General features: G+C 49.5%; 4 protein-coding genes across 4 annotated transcripts; 2 read left to right on the top strand and 2 right to left on the bottom strand.

Moving 5' to 3' along the window:
• The first annotated feature begins 37 nt into the window (after nucleotides 1–37).
• Nucleotides 38–2,906, top strand: klhdc7a (kelch domain containing 7A). The gene has a single exon (XM_047025379.1). It carries the CDS (start codon nucleotides 208–210, stop codon nucleotides 2,599–2,601), a length of 2,394 nt encoding a protein of 797 aa, XP_046881335.1. The 5' UTR covers nucleotides 38–207; the 3' UTR covers nucleotides 2,602–2,906.
• Nucleotides 2,907–4,513: 1,607 nt separating this feature from the next.
• Nucleotides 4,514–8,072, bottom strand: cfap107 (cilia and flagella associated protein 107). The gene is made up of 4 exons (XM_047026677.1): nucleotides 7,962–8,072; nucleotides 7,233–7,343; nucleotides 5,687–5,861; nucleotides 4,514–4,794 (listed from the first exon to the last, which is right to left on the bottom strand). The coding sequence occupies exons 1-4, from the start codon at nucleotides 8,070–8,072 to the stop codon at nucleotides 4,514–4,516; spliced, it is 678 nt and encodes a 225-aa protein (XP_046882633.1).
• Nucleotides 8,073–8,537: 465 nt separating this feature from the next.
• Nucleotides 8,538–11,903, bottom strand: aadacl4 (arylacetamide deacetylase-like 4). The gene is made up of 4 exons (XM_047025663.1): nucleotides 11,667–11,903; nucleotides 10,559–10,784; nucleotides 9,507–9,570; nucleotides 8,538–9,381 (listed from the first exon to the last, which is right to left on the bottom strand). The coding sequence occupies exons 1-4, from the start codon at nucleotides 11,841–11,843 to the stop codon at nucleotides 8,598–8,600; spliced, it is 1,251 nt and encodes a 416-aa protein (XP_046881619.1). The 5' UTR covers nucleotides 11,844–11,903; the 3' UTR covers nucleotides 8,538–8,597.
• Nucleotides 11,904–13,196: 1,293 nt separating this feature from the next.
• On the top strand, nucleotides 13,197–21,775 carry dhrs3b (dehydrogenase/reductase (SDR family) member 3b). Its single transcript, XM_047026393.1, has 6 exons — nucleotides 13,197–14,097; nucleotides 19,093–19,236; nucleotides 19,729–19,848; nucleotides 20,426–20,664; nucleotides 20,866–20,991; nucleotides 21,282–21,775. Exons 1-6 carry the CDS (start codon nucleotides 13,903–13,905, stop codon nucleotides 21,364–21,366), a joined length of 909 nt encoding a protein of 302 aa, XP_046882349.1. The 5' UTR covers nucleotides 13,197–13,902; the 3' UTR covers nucleotides 21,367–21,775.
• Nucleotides 21,776–22,808: the final 1,033 nt, after the last annotated feature.

Genomic DNA, 22,808 nt, shown 5'->3' with positions numbered 1-22,808 from the left:
TTCAGCTTTCTGCTCCGTCCTTAGAGAGGACAGAACGCAGATACGCTCACCCGACCTCAGACGGTCAGCGTCGCATAAATGATCAATACAACACCATACAGGCGAGAAAATCTGCTTCTGTAGATTATAATATGCTTTTTTAAATAACGTAAAGGGTACCCAGAGACAGGCCAGGATTTTACCTTTGGGGACTGGTCGGTTTCAACGATGCCCATAGCAGAACTGCTTGGGGTTCAGTTTGACATGCAGCTTCTGGGGAAGCTGAGTGTCTCTGTGGCCGCCGTTCTGTTCATCTCCTGGGCTTTCCGCTTCTACACCTCCAGGACCAGGGCGACCAGGAAGCCCCCCCTCCACGACCCGGCTGCCCTTGCCCGGCCCTCACATGAACCCGAATCCCCTCAGAACGGAACGTGCCGGAACTGCAAAGCGGCATTGCGACATCAGAGCGCCCCCAGTGACACCGGAGATGAAGGTAAACAAAGCGAGGCCTCGCCGGTGTGCGCCGGCAGTGATGACTTGACACCCGAGGACACCAGCGCGCTCACAGGGGAGGGACAGCTGGCCCAGATGGTAAACTCCCCAGGGTTGACAAACACAGGCAAAATGGCGGAATCACAGGACAGGATCCACGCTGAGGAACACAAGAACCCAGAAGCTCCACACCCCCCATTCCACCTCCAGGAAACCGAAACTAACAAGAGCAGTGATTCTGACCAAGATACTGATGACGGGTCTACGCTGAAACTGCCTGGTCATACTGACAGCAGGGCAGCCAGCCCCTCAGGCCGGAAGTCCCCTTGCTTCCTGCAGAGGTTGGAGGGCTGTGTGGGGGTCGGGGTAGGCCGAGAGCTCAGACAGAACCTGGACCTCCAGGGGGCCCACTCCTGTTTCCTCTCCAAGGCTGAGATCACGGTGGAGGACGCCCATCTGGTGCTGGAGGGACGAGACGACCAGAGCGTCGTCCGAGGGAAGATCTACGAATACTACGTGGAGTCGTCCTCGGTTACAGAAGCCACCCCTGGGATGGCTCGGCAGAGGCGGGGGTCGCAGGGGTCACGGGGATTGCTGGACTCGCCGTCGGGGGAGTTTGGAAGCCGGGGGAGCAGTCTCTCTGAGCCTCCTCCGTCTCTGAGCCCCATCGTCATGAGGGATCTGGTTCTCACCCAGAACGTAAGCGAGAGCGAGGACCTTTTCTCCCCCTCCAGCCCGGAGCCCGGACACACCAACAGGCCGGTGCTGCTGCGGAAGGACAGCTACCTGAGCGCCGCAGAGCTCTCCGAGCTCCACATCCCCACCCCAGCCCCTAGGACCTCCACTCCACTGAAGCCCAGCCAGGGCCCTCACAGCGGGGACAGCAGCCCCGCCAGCCCCCTTAGCCCCACCACAACCACCTCAGACCCCAACACGTGGGAGGAGCCCAGCCTGGAAACGGTGGCGGGCGCCAGGTTCCTCCACCCGCCCACGGAGAGCTCCTCTGAAAAGGAAAGCAGCATGGCGGGGCGGCTCGATCTGGGCAACTGCATGGAGGTGCTGGCGCTGGCCAAGAAACACGGCCAGGACCACCTGCGGCAGGCGGCGCTCAGGGTCATGTCTGACAACTACTTCCAGGTCCTCAGGGACCCCGGCTTGTACGGCCGGCTGATGGCAGGGGAGCGGGATCAGGTACAGAGACTGCGGACGAGGGGGAGACGTTTCCTGGTGGCAGCCGACATGGACCCCCAGGACTGGGGAAGGAGCGACGGCTCTCGAGGGTTCGGAGCAGACCAGAGGACATCCAGCAGGCTGTACTACTACGATGACTACCAGGACTCCTGGCACCAGCTGTGCCAAACACCCCAGGAAGTCGTTTCCAAAGGCTGCGCCATGTGCACCATGGACAACTACTTGTTTGTGGCGCTGGGCTGCCAGGGCACGGATAGGGAGATGAAACCTTCAAAGCGAGTGTTCTGCTACAACCCTGTGACATCCATCTGGAAGGAGATCAGTCCCATGAACGAGGCCAGGCCCCACTGCAAGCTGGCAGCCCTCCAAGGCCACGTCTATGCCATCGGTGGCGAGTGCCTGTCCACCGTGGAGCGCTACGACCCCAGGAGCGACAGATGGACGTTCGTGGCTCCGCTGCCCAACGACACGTTCGCCGTGGCCCACCGTGTCACCGTGTGCAACGAGGAGCTCTTCGTTTCCGGGGGGACCCTGAGGTACACGCTGCTGCGCTACAACCCCAGGACCAACGCGTGGAGGCGGAGCCTGATCGTGGGCACCAAGGAGAGGACCACCGAGATGGTGGCGGTGAGGAGCTTCCTGTATCGCTTTGACGTCAACCCCGTCCTGGGCATCAGCGTGTACCGCTACCACATGGGCGCGCGCCTGTGGTACGAGTGCAGCTCCAAGCGCATGCTCCACTGCCCCGCCTTCCAGTGCGTGGCCGTGGACGACACCATCTACTGCCTCAGCCGCCAGTTCACCATGAGGTTCCTGGCGGACGAGACGTCGCCGGCGTTCATCGCTGACGACCTGAGTGTCCTTGCCGAGGCGAAGGGCGTGTTGTTTCCCGTGGTCCTGTCGCTGCCGGAGAAGAGGACCCTCCAGACCAGCGTGTAATCAGACAGGGGTCGTTAGAGGACCACAGAGGGACCGTCTGCTCTGATTGGGAAGGCCTTCTCCTCCCGCGGGTTGCCAGTCCTACAGGGAGGCGCAGCTGCCCTAATCAGGGGCGGTGAAAGTAAAATATTATGGCCGTTAATGGTAATTAGATGACTGCTTGTTTAGATTTATACAGACAGCGCCGCCGTATAAATCCAGTTTGTTTGTGGAAGAGCTGTTTGTTCCTTGTGGATCTGTCTGTTCCTCCTTCCCCCAGCCCCTCCCTCGCTCCTCCATCCCTCATTCCTCTCTCCTCCCTCGATTCCTACATCTATCAGTTCTCTCCTCCCTCCATCACTCCTTCCTACCGCTCTCCTCCTTCTTTGCCTCTTCCCTTCCTCAAGCCTTCTCCCAAGTTACACCTCACTCCCTCCCTTTCTCCCTCCTCCTTCCTTCCTTCCTTCCTTCTTTCTTTCTTTCTTTCTTTCTTTCTTTCTTTCTTTCTTTCCTTCCTTCCTTCCTTCCTTCCTTCCTTCCTTCCTTCCTTCCTTCCTTCCTTCCTTCCTTCCTTCCTTCCTTCCTTCCTTCCTTCCGTCCTTCCTTCCTCCCTGCACTGTAGTTACTCCTAAATCAAAGAAAATGTGCTCTCCTCTTTTGACTGTGGTGAAAAATGATTTCCATTCATGCTTTGGACCACAGGAAGCGATACATTTGCAGAGCAGCAACATTATTCTTACAGTGGACTGGCCTCAATACAATTATCCACTTTCACTCTATAAATATGCCATGATTGTGGCTCACTCTGAAATATATGTGAGCTACTAAAACTAATTGTCCTCTCTACTTCTGATTCCCTTCAAACGCATGAGGATTTACAATTTGGCTGCAGTTTGTAATAATGCGCTGGAGATCAATGATATCGCATTGCTTCAACCAAAGTAATTTGACGTTTTCTTTTAACCAAATAACAAAGTTATTTTCCCATCTGCACAAAATATGCGTTGTAACACAATAATTAAAAACTCATTTGGTCAATGAAAGCAATACTTGAAAAAAACTTAAGACACACAAAAGCAGAAAATGGATGCATTGTGGCTAACGGGAAAAATGCAGCCCAACCACAAAGTGGATTGGTTTGTTAATATATGCACATTAATACTCCCACATAGATAAATGGTATAATTGTAAAACTGTTTACCAAGTTTTATCAAGTTATAGTTGTTGTCCTACCAAAGTAAAAGCATGGATGAAGAATGTTGCATTGTTTACAAAGTGACACTAGCGTGTTTGTGACGTGTTGCTATAGCACCATCAAGTGGTCACCGAGAGCATAAAAAAATGAAAACTATCAACTGCTCTGAGCGATAACACACACACGCACACACACACATACACACACACAATCAGTAGCATCATTAAGTGTGTACATATCTCAACGGGAGGTGCTCAAAGGAACGCCACAGGTGAAGTGTGACACAGAAGGTTGACCATGAAACATAAGCATAGTTGATTCCTTCCTAATTAAACACTTTGATTCCCTGTAATGAACCAGCTAATGGAATGGGACTTACTCAGGTCTCCTCAGACGGTGCCTTGCACGGCTTGTGGCACCGGATTCGCCTGAATGCTCAGGTCAGCCATGGCATCAACAGCACCTATCTCTCCTGGTAATGTGGGCTGGCGCTTCCAGAGCGGCTCAAAGTTAATGATAAATGCTACACGTGTGAGGAGAGACTGTGCACACATACGCACACGCATACACACTGACGGGGAACATACTGACACTTCAAGAAGTTACTGGATATGGAGGCTACATTTTTATTTTGGGGATGCCCCAGAGTAAAGACCCAAAGCAGCCGGTGACCCAAGCTCAAGTCCTGCCTCATCGTCCACCAACCCCTGGTCCTCCCCCCACCCTGCCCTGATCCACCTAGGCCCGGCCGAGGGACGGGAGGAGCCCGAGGCTGGGGTAGCTGTCTGGGACCAGCCTGCTGGGCTGCTGCCTCAGCTCCAGGTCCTTGTTGTGGTTGTTGGCAGGGTAGAGTCTGCTGGAGAGGCCTCGCGGAGCGCTGGCCGAGGCGCGCTGGGGGAAGGCGCTGGCCGGGAGCCTCTGGTAGGACGAGGCGTAGACGCTGAGCGCCGGGAGGGGCTCCCGCTGCTGCTCCAGATGGAGCCGTCTGGACCGAGCCAGGCCGAAGTTAGTAGGGGGGGCTGGGGTGGGAAGGGAGGGAGGGATATGGAGAGCAAGCGAGAAAGAGGGGGGAGGGGAGAGAGCGGAAGTTTACAAGAAGGAGATGGCGGCATGGTGGGGAGGTAGAGGGATAGAGAGGAGAAAAGAGAAAAAGGGAGAAATGGAGAGAGAGGAAGATACGAGGAGATGGGAGCATGAGAGGGGGGAGAGAGTGACAGAGAGAAGGAGAGGGGGGAGGAAAAAAGAGTGGAGTGTGGAATAGAGAGAAAAAGAGGGAGGCAAACAATAAACTTAAATAATGAATTAAACATATGACAGATTTGGGACAACCAAAGAGTTATCCATCCAATGAACGCTAAGCCTAAGTGTTAGCCTGATTATAGGGCTACTTTTCCCAGTTTTATCTCTTCATGATCTCAGCTGAGCCGATGTATTTTTATGTGCCAAAAAAGCTTGTTTCTGTGACGCTGATGCACTAAGACAGGATTTGTCACTACTCACTAACCAAGGTAATGGGAAGGTAGTCGAAACAGGCTGCTTGCCATGAGGGTGCTACTCCTCTACCACTACAGCAGAGCCACTTACAGGTAATGACACCGCAACATAGAAACACTACAACCCAGGCAATGGGAGAACACCGCAACGTCACAACACCACAGCGTACTAACAGCGCAACGTCACAACACCACAGCGTACTAACACCACTACGTATTAAACATCACAGCAGTAGTAATCAGCACAACATCATAACACAACAACACCACAACACCACAGCGTACTAACACCGCAACGTCACAACACCACTACGTGTTAAACATCACAACGTAGTAATCAGCACAACATCATAACACAACAACACAACAACACCACAACGAGAGACGTTGGAACTGCCAGGTGGGGTCTCTGTCCTACCTACTGCTGGTTCGTCTGACCTCTCCGGCGCCCACGCCATCTTGTCAGGGTGCCAGGAGCGCAGCGCGGGCAGGGCGGCACCGGGCATGCGGGCATACGCCTCGTCGTAGAGGGTCACCAGGCAGTGGGAGTTGGGGATGCCGTGGTGGGATAGGAGCAGCTTGCTGGGAAGACCCTGGAACAGCACACACACACACACAGACACACACACAGACACACACACACACAGACAGTCTTCCTCGAGGCTTTAAGGGCTGCTGATTTGTTTACATTCAGCCCCCCCCCCTTCCGCCTTTGAAAGTAGGAAGGAAAAAAGATTGCACCCCACTCCACCACCCACCAAGCCCCAAAAAGAATAACACACACACACACCCATTATAATGATATCCTCTTTTCACAGCTCTACAGCAATTTCATTCTTTCTTTATCTCTGTAACCCCCCTCATCCCTCAACCCCCCCCACCCCCACCCCAACAGCACCACCACCACCCCCCCACCCCAACAACACCACAACCACCACCACCCCTGCAATTGCTCAGCCCCTCAGACTGAGACTTAATGCTCCGGACCATATTCTGATATTTGAATCATTTCAATACAATTCATTGCGATGCGGTTTAGGTCTGTTCACTACAGTTCAGTTCAATTCCATGTAATTCAGTTCAATTCAATTCACTTTGTTAACCCCAAAGCAAATTGTAGTGTCAGTTAACTCCACAGTGTCCACCGTTTCAGAACAAGACAAAAATCTACTGTGGTAAAAACACGCCAATGTCCTCCTCTCTTCTTTACTTCCCTCTCTCGACCCTGCTTGATGCCCAGTCCATGCAGACCTTCACATTCAGCTTCACATTCCTGCCTTCCCTCTCGCCTCTATTTAACCAATCATTGATCTGACGTGACTTGGCTCGCTTAGGGTATTTAAACATTGAGCTTGCTCTCACCAACTAAATCTTTCACTTCAGACATTACCTCCAGGAATGGAGGGCGGAAAAAAACTCATTTTTAAGTATTCCGATATCTCATCCTAGACTTTGAGGCCTTTGGTCGCAGGAGAAGGACTCTGCTCTTTGATTCACTCATCTCCTCAGATGAAAACGCAGGGCAGAGGAATGCAGATCTAACAAGCTTCTAACTGCCCAGAGGAATCAATGATTCTCACTGTTTCTGGTAAATACCAAAGTAGCTGAAAGCAACCAATGCAAGCCGCTCATTGAGAGCTGTATTAATAACTCTCTTTGTTTTTGAGTTAGCTTGGTCTGACCCATGTGAATTGTAGTTTTCTTATGCGTTTGAATGTCCGTCCGTGAATGTGAATGTATTACCAATCATACATCTACTGTATACATGTATACATGCGTGCAGTATTTGGGACAATCAGAGCATTATCCATCCCTACACAGTATGTATATCTATATTATATGTATGTATATGTATATATCTATCGCTACATAGATATAGCCGATGATGTGACCCACAAAGTAAGCAGTTTGTGTGATGTTCTGCATTTTGCTCTGGCAGCTGGAGACTTGCAGGTGAGGCTGACCTCTGCCCTCCTCAGGGCACTTCGTCTCAGGAAGACGTCTGGTCGATGGTTCCAATGAGGCTGGTAGTCTGACCGGCTGGTGCTGTTGGCCGTCTGACATTCCCTGCTGAACTGGAGAGTACAGGAGAGCCGAGCAGAGCAGAGGAGAAAAGGATGGAACAGGAAAGGAGAAAACAGAGGGCAAAAGAGAGAATGAGAGAGGATAGCAAAGAAGACCCAATAAGGCTACAAACACGACACAGTGAGCACAAACCCCCTGGCACAAGCTCAGCAAAAGCTCACACTGTCCCATCGACTGGAGCTGTTCTACATCATTTCTAAAGACATCCGTCGGTCCAGAGACTGCACAAGCACTCCCACAGTCCGGCTCCACGTCAATGCAATTATTCTGACCCCCACTCCAGCCTCTCCCACCGCAGGTCTCTGCTGATATTGCTCAACTGAAGCCCTCTAATCACTTTGGTATAGATCTGAATGGTGACTGGGAGGCCAGCCCAACCCTTGGCGCCCCGCCACAAAGATAGTTTGTTGAAGATCTTTGGCACGAGAGAGCACAAGGTTGCTCATGTTCTCACATTCAATTAAAGTTTAAGGCCAACTTGACTCTTTAGAGCAGCTTAAACTACTCTGTACTTTGCTTCCGTCATTAAAACCCTCGGCCACTTTACAATGATTTGAATGAGTGGTGCAGGAGCGCTATTAGATCAAATATAAATGTGACAGACTTACCTGCAGTTTCTCTTCCACCCAGTTACCTATGAGGACTTTGTTGCCATATTTCTGCTCTATCCTCCAGCCAGGTAAACTCCACTTATCGCAGTAGGGCTCTCGTTTCCCCATGTTGCACAGGTGTCTCTCTCACACAAACACACACGGACACAAGCACAAACACACACCGAGACAAACTGCATTCACTGTGTATCTGGATGTGTGCTGTGCTATATCGGAGCAGGAATTGCCATTCAAACACTGAGCATGAGCCGGCACTATGACATAGGCACGGTAGAGGGAGAAGTTCTGTTGCTATGGATACAGCAAACATTCTGTGGCTGACAGTACAGACAGGCAGCAGTGGCACTACTTAGGAGAGAAAAGGAACAATTATATCTCCTTCATGTCTGATTATTTTAAAGAGGTCTCATTACGCAGTCTTTAAGCTGCATTTTTGCCGTTGGATCGAAACCGTTGTGGAACTGGAATAGCCTTAAAACACGATTGCTCACAATAATTAAACATTCAAAGGTATCTTTTAGCATAGTCTTTAATGTAAAATACATGACAAGGAACATCAAAATGAATGCTGATATCAATTCATGTTCCCTAAAGAAACCCACATATTAGAAACCATGGCAGAACCAGTTCATTTTAGAGAGTTTTGACATAATTCACAACACTATCCACAGCCTGTGTTGCTGAAGCAAAGCTGAGCCAGCCCTGGTTTATAAAGTTAACAATACCATGGAAACCGTCTGTCACATGGTGCCAGGTGACAGCCAATCCCAGGTCAAGCAGCCTCTTCCTGTAAAGTATCCCATCATCCCTCAGGACATCAAACTCGCAGGTGAGGACGAACGTGGGCGGAGCCAGGCGAAGGACGTCATCGTTGGCCAACAAGGGCGACACCTCAGGGTCCAGACCCGCCTTGACGGCGTGGTACACCTCGCCATCAAAGTCGTGGGAGGGGGGGTCCCGGTAGCCCCTCGTCAGGCAGGCAGGGGGCAGGTTGGTCGGGGAGAGCCACTCCTGGTACCTCTGCCTGAGCTCCAGGGGCACATGCACGCCATCCAGCACATCCAGGCACCGGGACATGTCCCCGTTGAGGTACTGCAGGAAGTAGAACGCCACCCGGCCACGGAACAATATGGGCACGGCGTGGTTCTGCTGGTACGAGGGCAGACTGAAATCGGCCATCTGCAGAGCTGGGTAGATCAGGACCTGGGCACAGGGAGAGGGCAGGTGTCCAGACGTCCTCCTCGCCAGGCGCTGGCACAGCGCGGCTGCCAGGTTCGCTCCAGCACTGTCGCCGCCGACCGCCACTCGGGCCGGGTCCACGCCAAATTCCGCCTCAGCCACAGACAGGAAGTGACACGTTGCGGCCTCGCAGTCATCCAGCTGTGCAGGGTACCTGTGTTCGGGGGCCAGGCGGTACCTGAAAGGGAAGGGGATGGTACAGGGGGAGGAGCTGGATTTCGAGGATTTGTGTCCAATCCTGTGACAGATCACAGCCAAGTGGGCAGAACTGTACTGATTTGCGAGTGGTGAAAGGAGACTCACCCCACAGACACCACTGTGGTCTGGGACTCCTTGGCGATGCGCCTGCAAATATCGTCGACGATATCTGATCAGGAGACACAAAGGGCTTCTTTAGAACTAGGAGAGAAGTTGTGACACACACAACCACCATTGCATAACAAGTAGACCACTATTCTTCAAGGTAGGCAATGATTTATTGCTGTGGTGATGAGCCAATTCTTTTTTTCTTTTTTTAAATTATATTTTTATTATAATCATTTTTGTAATATTTTATTTATAACCACAAAGAGTGTTGGAGGGAGACAGACAAGCAGGGAGAGAGAGGGGGAATGTGTGCAGGGCCAGAATCGAACTCAGGCCCCTGGTTACGACCTTGGCCATAATGCCCTTAATCAATTCATGATCTCATTATTGACTCATTCATATATTCATTCAGTGAAACCCCTAAGCACATTTCAATCGTTGGCGTGCTCTTAGAACCAGTGAAATCTGTCTAAAGAGATTAACTCTGTGTGTGGGATAGAGCTTGTCTGTGTGTGGGATAGAGCTTGTCTGTGTGTGGGGGCGGAGCTTGTCTGTGTGTGGGGTGGAGCTTGTCTGTGTGTGGGGCGGAGCTTGTCTGTGTGTGGGATAGAGCTTGTCTGTGTGTGGGGCGGAGCTTGTCTGTGTGTGGGGTGGAGCTTGTCTGTGTGTGGGGTGGAGCTTGTCTGTGTGTGGGGTGGAGCTTGTCTGTGTGTGGGATAGAGCTTGTCTGTTTGTGGGATAGAGCTTGTCTGTGTGTGGGGGCGGAGCTTGTCTGTGTGTGGGGTGGAGCTTGTCTGTGTGTGGGGTGGATCTTGTCTGTGTGTGGGGTGGAGCTTGTCTGTGTGTGGGGCGGAGCTTGTCTGTGTGTGGGGTGGAGCTTGTCTGTGTGTGGGGTGGAGCTTGTCTGTGTGTGGGGCGGAGCTTGTCTGTGTGTGGGGTGGAGCTTGTCTGTGTGTGGGGTGGAGCTTGTCTGTGTGTGGGGTGGAGCTTGTCTGTGTGTGGGGCGGAGCTTGTCTGTGTGTGGGGTGGAGTTTGTCTGTGCACCTTACCTATGCTTCCGGTCACCCAGCCTCCCCCGTGGAAGTAGACCATAGCCCTGCCCAGGCCCTCCCAGGCCCCCGTGGGCTCATACACCCTGATCGGCACCCCTGAGAACCTGCCATCCTTCACACGCAGCCCGGGGGGAACGGGCTTGATCCGGACCAGGAGGAAGGCCCTGATCCAACGTGTGATGCCGATCTGGGAACACAGACCCAGACGCTCCAGGATCCGGCCCTAAGGGGGGGAGGGGCGACGGGGGAGGGTTGGAAGGGGGAGGTGGGGTGAGTGGGGTTGGGAGGGGTGCGATGGGTTAAGGGGGATAGGTAGGGTGAGGTAAGGGTGGGGGATTACGTTATGTGGGGTGTGGTGGGTGGGTGTGGTTGAGAGGGGTGGGGTAGGTGGGTGAGGGTGGGGGGGGGGGTGGACAAGGGAGTGGGGTAGGTGGGGCATACAGGAAGAGTGAAGGTGGGAAGGCAGGCCGACATTCTACGGTGATCCATCAACGGAGAGGCAAGATAAACCGTTTTATGTCTCGCCACACAATTACAATCAAAGGCTTGTTGACATTTATGACAACAATAAAACATTGTAGTTAAGTAAGTCATTCAGAGAGTTCATCTGTAATCCAGGCATGCTGCTTCTTCTTGGTTTGGCCCTCTACCAGATGGTTCTTTGTAAAAGAAAGTTACTAACCATTGTGAAGGGCTTTTGGAGGAAAGAGCACATATACATTTTGCTAAATCAGCATTGTGGGAATCATGAACTCAGTATACTCAAGAGCCAAAGTTAAATCTCTGCACCTTCACTGAGTAAACGCATCATTAAAGTGTGCACTCATGCCCTTGTGTAAACAGCTCCAACCCAGAAAGTCGGAAATGACTTTGAGTTTATCAGGGGGGGAATAGAGGACACTAAAAGGACAACCATTTCTGTGGAGTTAGAAACCAGAAGCTTTTTTTTTAATAGGTCTGCTGCAACTCAAAAGCCATGTTTTCCTTTACACTGTGGAATAGGTTCCATTCATTATTCCACTAGAGAACATGAACATGAACATGATTTGACTTGCAGAAAACATGAAATAATAAGCAGTAACAATTCCGGGGATAAGACACTCACCACAATCGCTATGCCAACCAACAAGCCATGAACTACATGCAGTTTCCAAGGATTCGCAACCCCAGGAGGAATGTCTGAATTCATCAGCTCCGAGTATACAAGGCCAATTACCAGGAGGAGGAAGGCAGCGACGAGCGCAGCAAAGCCAATTATTAAAATTGCTGTGGCGATGTCCATGCTGCCTTGAGTTGGAAACAGTGTAGGTGATGGTCTGTGCAGGTAAACATTTCACCCAGCTAGTCCCTCACTCCTCCCACATCTCTCTCTGAAGCCACATTGTTAACCCCTGCTCTCTCTCTCTCTCTCTCTCTCTCTCTCTCTCTCGCTCTCTTAAAGGGCATGTTTGACTGACCCAGTAGTCAGGCACTATAAGGGAATTCCTAAGTATTGTGATTATGATTTGATTTGAAAGATTTGTTTGAGAGGATTTTTAAGCGTTTTTCTCACAAACGTCACGTTTGTGTGTAATGCTCACAACTTTAACAGGCACTCCAAGTGACAGGTTGTTCAACAACCTTCATTTTAATTTGGAACTTATTCAGCATTCATTACCAACCCACACACGTTGTTGAGAAACTGTAAACCCACACTCTGTTTGCATTTCTCATAGGCAACACAGTGACTAATAGTCTTCTACATAAACAGACCAGGCGGACTGTTAAGATAAAGCAAATCTGTACATGTATTTATAACTATATAGTTGAGTTAGTTATGTTCCGTGAGTATCTATCTACTCCTGGGATAAAAAGCCTGTACTTTATCGATTCATCTGTAGATGGCAGTGATGGCTTGAGTGATAATAACCAACCACCACTGGACACAGGACACAGTGGTGGTTGGAAGGTTTCGAGAAAACAACATTCATCAACGAGACTGGATGTCTTTCTATGTATAAAACATCCGACTCTGAAAGCATTTTGCTGGATATCCATAGTATGCAAGAACGTTTGTAAATCTGTTCTCAAAACCAAGTAGGATTTCCCTGTGTTTTATTCCAATAAACGACAGAAAAGGGCCAGCATCTGGATCTATTTTCCAGGACTAGCCAGCCCCAGAGAGTCTCCCAGTGTGGAAGAAGCTGGGCCTGGCACAATGCAGCCATTGTGAGTTTTGCTCTTTAAAGCCATCCCATATTCTGAAAAAGCCCTCAGCCTTTCAGCTAAACCCAAGGTTCAGGCCAGAAATCACAGCCTGGAATCTCATCTGCAGCTCATGAATTCACTGGATTTTTTTCAGGTAATCATGTGGAGTTTCAGTCCCTCTCTCTCTGAGACAGTAAGTTCATTTCTAACTGCACTGTCACAGGAAATGGTGGGACACCGAGCTGGGATGACCACAACTCAAGATAGCAAACATGTTTTCTTGTTTGGATCTCAAAGACTTGTCATAAAGGGTGTGTGTGTGTGTGTGTGGAGAGAGAGAGAGAGAGAGAGAGAGAGAGAGAGAGAGAGAGAGAGAGAGAGAGAGAGAGAGAGAGAGAGAGAGAGAGAGAGAGATGTCATAGAACAATCATTTCTAAGAATACAACTTTTGCATCAAGTGGTTTTTACAATAACATGCATGTTACTTATTATCTAGCCTGGTCAATGTGACTCCACAATCAACTGTAGAAGCAGATATGACTGGCTGGGAGTCCCAAAGACAACCACTCAGCAGACACCCAATGAAGCAACATATCCCTACCCAGTCAACCTGTCAATCAGGATTAATGCTCACACAAACCTCCCCTCAGATACCAGTCTCCTCGTCACTGCTGAAGCTGCTAAATTGTAAAGTAAGCTATATCTGTGAGCGAGCAGAGGCGGTAGCGTTTACGTCCAGGATAAGTTTTGGAATACAACACCGAAGACGGCACTTATAACCGATTCAGTAGCGCACTACCACTAGAACCACGTCCGTCTCGCTGTTTTCCTGTCGTTCAACGTTTACTAACTTACCTGCGTAATAAACGATTATATTTAAAAGACAAGACTGACAGTATACGCGAGTGGGATAACATGTCCGAAATATTTCAATTGAAGGGATTGTTTTAATTTCCGCCGGGATCCTATATGTCTTGAAACTTCGACTTGGCTGCACAAGATAGTGGTAGTATACGGATAACTCAGAAAAGCACTTTTGAACTCTGGTCTGGCAGGGGGGAAAAACGTCGAGATTAGAGGTTTACCTTGCTCGGGTCCCAAGTGCATACAAACGCGTAACAAAGACGTTTGGTTACCCAAGGAGCTGAAGCAAGATGGATTTGAAGGTTTTGGGTTCTATGCTGTTTTTCCCCATTCAAATGATCTATTACATAGTCAAAGCAAGTGTGTTGTCACTGCTACCAAGCAGAAGAAAAGACTTGAGCCAAGAGATAGTTCTGATCACCGGCGGTGGAAGAGGCATCGGCCGTTACCTGGCCGAGGAGTTTGCCGAGCAGGGGGCTAAAAAGGTAAATACAACAACCAAATTCAAAATTACAACTATGTGTGTTGATATACTGCATTTTATAACGTATTATTATTATTATTCGTTTATTTATTTTGCTTATCAATGTTTGATTTAATAATGTAATTCATCAAGAGTTGGCTTTGTAAAACTTTCTGATTGGGACACTGTTAGACACTTAGCTTATCACACATTATTTATGCATGTGTACAGGCTTAGTTTCAGTGATTACATTCCGTCAACAAGGAATGCAATCACGTTCAGAACTTAGTTGTGGCCAAGTAATTTTGACTTTAGGATTTGAAGGGTTTGTTACTCATTATTATTACATAGTGTTCTACACCACAGACTCCCATAAAATCCCACTCTTGATAACCAATGCTTGGTGCGTGACACACATACACACACACACACACACACACACACACACACACACACGCACACTGTATCCTTCTCTTGGAGTGGCAGGTACACAGTGAGTGCCAAATACATGAGTTAATTCTCTTGTTATCAATTGTTTCCTGTGTGGTGGAAAGGCAAGGGTCATGACCTTCTAGTAGTCAGACCAATGAGATTGCAGGACACTGACCTCGATATTTGGGTCATGAGGGGTTCATTCTATGGCCAGGGCTCCAGAACTCTAAGGTCCCTGTCTGTGACATCAGCATGGAGCATCAGCAAGAATGCCTGACAGTGACATATACACAGTCTAGCCGACACAACACTTCTCATGTTCACAACAGATCCTTTATCACCTGGACACCAGCAGGGCGAACCTTAACCCTTGTGTGGTTTTAAGGAGCTAAAATGTACCACCACTGTATTGAACAGCAGAAAACAACCTCTGAAATGTGATGACTTTCACTAGTGACCTCAACTTTCAGGGAATTATCAATTCCATGGGTACATAGATTGTCTTAGACTGTGTTTATGGCAGTTATATAAAAAATAATTCATACACCACAAGGACATACACACAATGACAAATGTAGATTATGGTGTGTGTACTACTGACTGAAGCCTTAAGGACACATTTTGCAATAAAAAAGTGCGGTCCTGATTACATGCAGTCTTTTGCACTGTGAAGAGAGAAACCCCAGCTATTGATGAAGTTTGCGATGAATTACATGTCGTTTTTTCATGCTAAATAGATCTGGGGTTTCAAATTCAATTAAGCTGCTTTATTTGAAGGGTTTAGAGAAGATGGGTCATTTTTACACTTAGGACAAGGGGAGTACATATTGTTAAGACAACAAGGTTTTCTGTAATCAAGTGCATTGAGATACTGTATCTATCTATGCAGAGTGTTGGTGGGAATGCAGAGTTCAGTCTAGAAATACATTGAAAGTACATATCAGTATCTCTCACATGAAATACCACATCGTACATTTTAGTCTGAATCAGAATGCTGGTCTAGGTCTGCCAGGATAATGTAACAATTGTTACAATGTAACAACCAAATTGGAGGTATCCAGCTCCACTTGTACTTGTGCTTGATATGAACCAACCCACTGTAGCGCGACAGCATGTCTCAGCAGCCTGCCTCACCCATCCAAAACATGCACCCAGACGATTTGGTTTGTTTGTTATAAATAGCCTGCTTCCACCACACCTCTCCCTAACAAGGAGTAGTCACTTAGGCTTGAAATGCCGCAGTGAGTGCTCTGACGGCAGAGCTGCCAGGGCCTCAGTCCAGGCATAGGCCCCTCAGGGAGAGCTCAGCTCGCCTGTGGAAACCAGAGCAAGCCAGCGTCCAAACATGCCAGCTTAATCACACAATGTGTTTGGTTAACTCTTCGATGGTATTGTGTTCGGAAAACTTCCAGCAAGGAGCAGTAAATCTCTCTTGACAGACAGGGATGCGGTTATCTCCGGACGTCAAGACTCTACACGTTTGACAATCTACTTGAGATGCTAAAATCCCTAGATGTGGATGTTTGGTTTGGTCTTTTTCTTCGATAACTGTTGTTGTGGCCGTCCAATAGGTGGGCCCTCTTAGCCCACTGGCCAAAGACTGGCAGTAGAGGCCTCATGTTCAAGTGAATGACATCAGCCTCCATTTTCCTTTCAGTGCCATATCCCCCGGGGGAACAGGGGAGAGGGAAGCTGTGGGTTTTAAAAGCTATACTTTGCAGCTGCACAACAAAGGATGTCAGGAGGCCTTTCAGCAGCTCTATTGTTGAGTATTATCAAGGTGTGAAGACCTTGAAAACAACACCTGCACTAGAACGCCTCACAATGACCTCCCTTCAAGTGTAGAGATGCTGAGAAAGAAATGGGGCATTCATCAATAGGACTAGGTCTTTGGAACACTCTAGAACGACTCGCCCCAGTTTGAGGTACTCTGTGACCGGAAAGAGCTGAAGATAGAGAGAGGGGGAGCGAGACCGAGGCCTATGAAGAAAGGGGGAGAGAGGGGGATGCAACGAGAGAGGGGGTGTGGGGATGCAAAGAGAGAGGGGGAGTTTATAAGAAAGAGGGCGAAAGGGGGATTCCAAAACAGAGGGAGGGAGAGAGGGGTATGGAGAGAGGCAGAGATGGGTATGCATAAAGTGTGTAGCAGTGGGACGTTCGTCCAGGCTAAGGAGTTGTTCCAGCAGGGGGTTCAAAGGAATGGAAGAGAGCTTCCACAGCAGTTAAGCTGACTGATTCACCACTGGGAGCAGATCTATTCACTTGGCTCTCCATGGTCTCTTTGTAACTATAAATATATAATGATCGTTCATGAATAACAGGGCGGTTATTGGGTCTACATTTGGCATTTCTATCTTTATTGGGCCATTGAACTATGTTTTGACGAGCTGTTTTGAACAAAATAGTCTTAGTTTGGTCACTGTATGACTGTGTGTGGATGTGTGTGTGTGTGTGTGTGTGTTGGGGGGAGGGAGGGAGGCGGGAAGCACACTGCTCCCAGCTGGTTATTGCCCTACATCTGACCCTCCTGTCTCCACACTAATTAGACGGCGACAGGCGACTGCTTCCTGAACTCCTGATGCCCCCTCTGTGCCCCCCTCCTCATCACGTCCGTCCCCCCACGCCCCTATGTGTACACACACCCCCCCTCCCCCCAGCTCTTCTGTGTCCCCATCTTCTGCCTTTCCTCTCTATGCCCCTCCCTTCCCCCGCCCTTCTGCCCCCACCCTCCGCCCCTCTACCTCCCCCCTTTGCCTCTCCCCTCTCTGCCCCTCTGTTCCAGCAGCGCTGGCTTATTGAAGGGCTGTGTGGTAGGACGAGGGCCTACTTGTCCTACCTGCTGCTTGATAGAAGCCGCTTCATTCACAGCCAGTCACATTTGTAAACAGGACAACGGAAAGGTTCTCGGCTCAAATATATTCTTTGTTGACGCGGTGCCCCCTCAAAGTAATTACTGTATTCTCTCTGGAAAACTCTGAGGGACAGAGAGCAATCAGAAAGTGTTTTCTTACCTTTCCCACTGAAGGGCTCTCTACTGATGGTAATTTGGTCCTCCATTGTCTGTCCTGATGGGCCTGTGTTTTGAAGCCAGTGATAAGCATAATGAATTGAATAACAACTTACCAGGAGAGACCTGGCTAAGAGGCCTTTTTAATGAGAACTGTCAGGTTTGTTTGTTAGGCTGAAATCCCATTAAAGGCTTGCATTCATTTATCAAGGCAGGCTGAGGGCCTGTCCAGTCTTCCTCATTACTCTGGCTGAGGTGCAAATGAAGCAAATAGAAAGCCACCCGAAACAAAGGCCGAGGAGAAGATAAACTTTTGGAGGCTTGCATTTGTCAAAGCCCTGCATATAATATAGATTAGACTTGGCTTTTGCTTCCCCTCAGTCTGAACCTGCCAGCACACAAAGCAAGCAAACGTTTCACCCCCCGGGCCTCTTTCCTGGGATGCTGGAGTCAGCACAATCTGAGGGGAGCTGAGGCTTCCACGCCAGAGGAGGAAGGATGGGAGAGCTGTGCTCCAGACGATGGTTTCTATTGCAGCGCTGAAACCTTTGCACGACAGTTTGAGGAGTGAACGCGCACACTTGCGCCACTCACACGCTCACACACACAGGATCGCTTTCCAGAAGACTTTCCGCTCAAATATTAACCTTGGTCACGGGCGACTAGCCAAATCCCCCATCTCACCCCCCCGCGCCCCCAGACTCCGTGACCAGTAGAGACTTTGGGGCTCGTCTATCCAGCAGGCCGTGTAATGTCCCAGAGAATGTGTGTGTGTGAGAGAGATGACCAAGCCTCACCCCCTGATTTCATTACCTTTCCCTGACCCCAAAGACTGACAGATCTAAGTGCCCAATCACTGGCACCCCTCCTCCTCCCCCCCATCCTCCACACACACACACACGCACACACACACACACACAGACACACGCACACACACACACACAGCTTACTCTCTCTCCCCTCCTCTCCCCTCCTCCCTTCTCCCGTATTCCCCGGTCAAATGACTAGCCTTCATTTACTCTGCCAGCCCATAAAGAGACAGTCCATTCACACATCCCCCACCACCCACCCACCCACCCCCCCGCCCCCACCCCCTGCTCCCACCCCCCTCTTTAATCCTACTCTGGGAGTCTGAAAACACCTCCTTGTTCTGTTCTCTGGCCGTGAGAAGGCCTGCCCTTCCTGTAGATGTTCCCCACACCTCCAGCCCGTCTTTCTGTCCTCCGAGCCCAGCCGTGAACTCCCTGACTGGCACGTTCAAATGCATCTTGCCTTGTTCACTGAACCAGGAAGTTGGCATGAAGGTCCATAGTAGCTACTCTTATAGCCTAGACAGGATGGAATCTCACAGCCTGACTTTGCTGATATGTCTACACTACACAATACTCATTTATATTTGGGTATGGGTTAGGTCTGTTTATTACTTTTCATTTATTTATTTATTATTGTTGACATAGTCAGTAAATGGTACCTCAAAATAACAAATTAAATGATACCTATCTAAATAAAAATCGTACAAAATAAATGTATATAGCTTTTACGTTGTTGGTAAACCCTGGTCCCCCCTGCCTGTGTCAGTTGATCCTGTGGGGCCGGACAGAGAAGTGTCTGAAGGAGACGTGTGAGCAGATCTCCCTGAGAGGAACCGAGTGCCACTACTTCCTGTGTGACGTGGCCAATCGGGAGGAGGTTTACAAGCAGGCCAAGGTGGTCAGAGAGAAGGTATTTTTTATCAATGTTATTTTTTTACCTGAGTAGATTCCTAGCTGTCTAGATTCCTAGCTGTCTAGATTCTTAGCTGACTAAATTTCTAGCTGTCTAGATTCCTAGCTGTCCAGGTTCTTAGTTGACTCGATTCTTAGCTGACTAGATTCCTAGCTGACTACATTCCTAGCTGACTAGATTCCAAGCTGACTAGATTCTTAGCTGACTAGATTCCAAGCTGACTAGATTCCTAGCTGACTAGATTCCTAGCTGACTAGATTCCTAGATATGTTCTTTCCGAGCTGTCTAGCTGCTCCATCTGTTGCTGAGGTCAACCTCCAGTAGAAATGTCTGGATGAGATAAGAGTGTAGAGTATTACCATCGCTCAGCTGCCTTGCTACTACATGTAACTCCAGCCTTTTATGAGAGGAGGACAAGTCCGATAGCATCTCTTTGAGAGGGGGATGAAGGCGATGTTTTAGTGAGCGTGGCTGTGCCGCTGTTCCCAGGTGGGGGACGTGACCGTGCTGGTCAACAATGCAGCGGTGGTGCATGGGAAGACCCTGATGGAGAGTGACGATGACGCTCTGCTGAAATCCCAGCATGTCAACACCATGGGCCAGTTCTGGGTAAGAGGCTGAGAGCGAGATATGTGTTTGAGTGTGTGTAGTGTGTGTGTGTAGGGTGTGTATATGGGGTTTGTGTGTGTGTGTAGGGTGTGCGTGTGTGTGTATCTAGGGTGTGTGTGCGTGTGTGAGGAGGGCTTCCCCACTGTAGATTAAGATTATCCTTCTGCTAAAAATGCCTTTGCGTGTTGACATCAAGCGAATGCCTGAGGTTGGTGGTGATGTGTGTATGTGTGTGTGTGTGTGTTTGAGGGCTGCTGTCAAGTCAGTCCCTGTTGGGTTGAGGGTAATGTCAGGGTATTTCCAGACTGTCATAGATCACAACACATGAGAGGGCCTCTTAGGCGCATATTGTGCCTCCCCGTGTCACTGGAGATCAAACAGACATATTGTATGCAGACAGAAACGCAAATATCAGCTAAATGGAGGTGGAAATGTAATCTGTGACTCGGCTTTGACCCCATGCTCTGTCTCTCCGTCTCCCTCCCTCTTTCTCTCTCTATCCCTCTCTCCTATCCCTCTCTCTACTATCCCTCTCTCTATGCTTCTATCCCTCTCTCTCTCCACCCCCGCCCTCCAGACGACCAAGGCGTTCCTCCCCAGGATGCTGGAGCTGCAGCACGGTCATGTGGTGTGCATCAACTCCATCCTGTCTCAGTCTCCCATCCCCGGGGCCATCGACTACTGCACCTCCAAGGCCTCGTCCCTGGCCTTCATGGAGAGTCTGACCCTGGGCCTGCTGGACTGTCCTGGGGTGGGCTGCACCACCGTGCTCCCCTTCCACACCAACACAGACATGTTCCAGGGCATGAGAGTCAGGTGAGGGGGAGGGCTGGTGTATACGGAGAGGTCAGGGGTCACGTTTTTTAAGGTGGGACTTCAACTGGAGTCCTCGGGAGTTTGTCCCGTTCATCCAGCCGTAGTTGGATCTCCACGTTCCTAATGACGTTCTCAAGTTCATCAGCTATACAGTGTTTACTGTATTTATACATGTGTACTAACTCGATGGCGTTCCTGCAGGTTTCCCCAGCTCTTCCCTCCACTCAAGCCCAAGACGGTGGCCCAGAGGACGGTGGATGCAGTCCGGACCAACACTGCCTTCCTCTACCTGCCCTGGACCATGCACGCGCTCGTCTTCCTCAAAAGGTAATGCTGCTTCCACTCCACAGAGCCCAGATGAAGACTCCAGCTCCACCCTCCATGCAATCTGGGGTCTTTTTGTGTCATTGTGTGTTGTGTTGTACTGCCATTATGACCTGTTTGCGGTCCTTCTGCGGTCTTTTTCATCCTTGATTATCTGCGGCACGTCCTACACTTATTTTGGATGAAAAGCTTCTGCTCAGTGAATACGTGTAAATGTGTGACATCCTCTAACTGTGTATTCCTCGCCCCCCCCCCCCCCCCCCCCCCCCCCCCCCCCTCCACCCATCCACCAGCTTCATGCCCCAGGCAGCGCTTGAAGAGATCCACAAGTTCTCCGGAAGCTACACCTGCATGGACACGTTCAAGGGGAGGACGTGAGGGAGGCTGGGGCTGAGAGGGAGAGAGAGGCCAGCCGACACCATGAACCCTGGGGGGGTGGAGGGGGCGGGGGGGGAGGGGGGTGTATGAAAGGGAAGCAGTCATGGACTGGACTGGGACATTGAGCAATGCTGGAGGTCTCCTCTTAACTCGGTGGCAACGTGTCTTGGAGACTCCAGAGAAGATGAAGATGTTCTTCAGAGCGTGTTGGACTCTCGCCTGGTGTCATTTCTGAGATTGTGCGTGTAGCTCGGAGGCCCCCGGAAACCTTGTCACTCTGAAGCCATAAATCAGTTGGAATGAACCACGTTTTGGGAGGTTTTCAGACAAAATAACAAACCGGTTTGTTTATGCTACTTTTATTCTATGTGTTATGTGTCTATGTATGATCATGATAATAAAGAAACTGTGTTTTAGAGAATTGAGATGTCGTTCATGCAGGGTGGAGGAGGAAGGAGGTGGTAGGAGGAACAGGAGAGGTGGGATTGGAAGGGGGAACGTGGTAGCAGTAGTAGTTGGTACTTTATTCACCCTCGAGGGGAAATTACGGGAAATATTAAACCTCATCTGATTTCATGCCAACCGTGGAATCACTACCCACCTCACACCATGGTCAGTTCTTAAAAACAATCTGTGTGCTTGTTGGATTTCCTCTCAAAACGGGTCGATGTTGGAGGTTGGAGGAACTAAAATGGCGTCTTAACTATCTCGAATCACTTTAGAACTATTACCTTTGACATGTGCTATCATCTATATAGTTAGATGGGCTTAAAGACAAGACTGACAAAGGCCTGATTTTGACTTCCCATGAAGTTCTTACTGAAAAGATTGTAAAAGGTGTTTATCCACATTCAAACAGTTCCTTTATTGGGACTTGTATGGATTATTGGGAGTGCAAACTACATGGACTTAAGCCCCTACACAGCAACCCAGGATAGATTCTGGCTCAGGTCATTTCTTCATGTCTTCCTCTCTCACTGTACCCCACATTTTCCTTCTTTGGAAGTAGAAATGCTGAAGTATATCTTCCAAAAAAAGAAGTTCCATGATTAGGATTTGCTTTTGCTTCCACCAGCCACGATGTCTTGTTGTTTCTCGGTCTTTGCAGTGTTTCCTCACATTCTCTGCTTGTAAAACAGTTTGCAAATAGCAAACTGAGGAACTGGGAATGTATTTATCCATAGGTCATGTTGTGAAAAGCAGAGAAAGGTTAGCTCTGACATCAGCAATATAAAACAAGCAGGGTGCAGAATACTCAGCCAGAAGGTAAGTAGTTGTGGCAGTAGAGACACCGTGGAAAATAACTTTTAGTCTTGGTCTCACGGTGGGTATCTGTCATCTTTCTTCTCCAGCCGCTAAAGGATGCTCACTGACTTTATGTCCAACATTAACAGCTCTGGAAAAAAAATCCAAAAAAGAGTCCACTGCACCTTTTTCTTTCC

This window comes from Hypomesus transpacificus, chromosome 9 (assembly GCF_021917145.1).
Source record: "Hypomesus transpacificus isolate Combined female chromosome 9, fHypTra1, whole genome shotgun sequence".
Classification (NCBI taxonomy): domain Eukaryota; kingdom Metazoa; phylum Chordata; class Actinopteri; order Osmeriformes; family Osmeridae; genus Hypomesus; species Hypomesus transpacificus.
This window is presented reverse-complemented; position numbering and strand designations above follow the sequence as displayed.

Excerpts from the sequence above, each read along its gene's own strand:
- klhdc7a (XM_047025379.1), top strand. The coding sequence starts at position 208 with ATGCCCATAGCAGAACTGCTTGGGGTTCAGTTTGACATGCAGCTTCTG.
- cfap107 (XM_047026677.1), bottom strand. The coding sequence starts at position 8,072 with ATGGGGAAACGAGAGCCCTACTGCGATAAGTGGAGTTTACCTGGCTGG. Across the intron at positions 7,344-7,961 it reads GGGTGGAAGAGAAACTGCAG|TTCAGCAGGGAATGTCAGAC; the intron begins GTAAGTCTGTCA and ends TGTACTCTCCAG. Across the intron at positions 5,862-7,232 it reads GTGCCCTGAGGAGGGCAGAG|GGTCTTCCCAGCAAGCTGCT; the intron begins GTCAGCCTCACC and ends GTGCTGTTCCAG.
- aadacl4 (XM_047025663.1), bottom strand. The coding sequence starts at position 11,843 with ATGGACATCGCCACAGCAATTTTAATAATTGGCTTTGCTGCGCTCGTC. Across the intron at positions 10,785-11,666 it reads TGGTTGGCATAGCGATTGTG|GGCCGGATCCTGGAGCGTCT; the intron begins GTGAGTGTCTTA and ends TCCCCCCCTTAG. Across the intron at positions 9,382-9,506 it reads ACCACAGTGGTGTCTGTGGG|GTACCGCCTGGCCCCCGAAC; the intron begins GTGAGTCTCCTT and ends CTTCCCTTTCAG.
- dhrs3b (XM_047026393.1), top strand. The coding sequence starts at position 13,903 with ATGGATTTGAAGGTTTTGGGTTCTATGCTGTTTTTCCCCATTCAAATG. Across the intron at positions 20,665-20,865 it reads TTCCAGGGCATGAGAGTCAG|GTTTCCCCAGCTCTTCCCTC; the intron begins GTGAGGGGGAGG and ends GCGTTCCTGCAG. Across the intron at positions 20,992-21,281 it reads GCGCTCGTCTTCCTCAAAAG|CTTCATGCCCCAGGCAGCGC; the intron begins GTAATGCTGCTT and ends CCCATCCACCAG.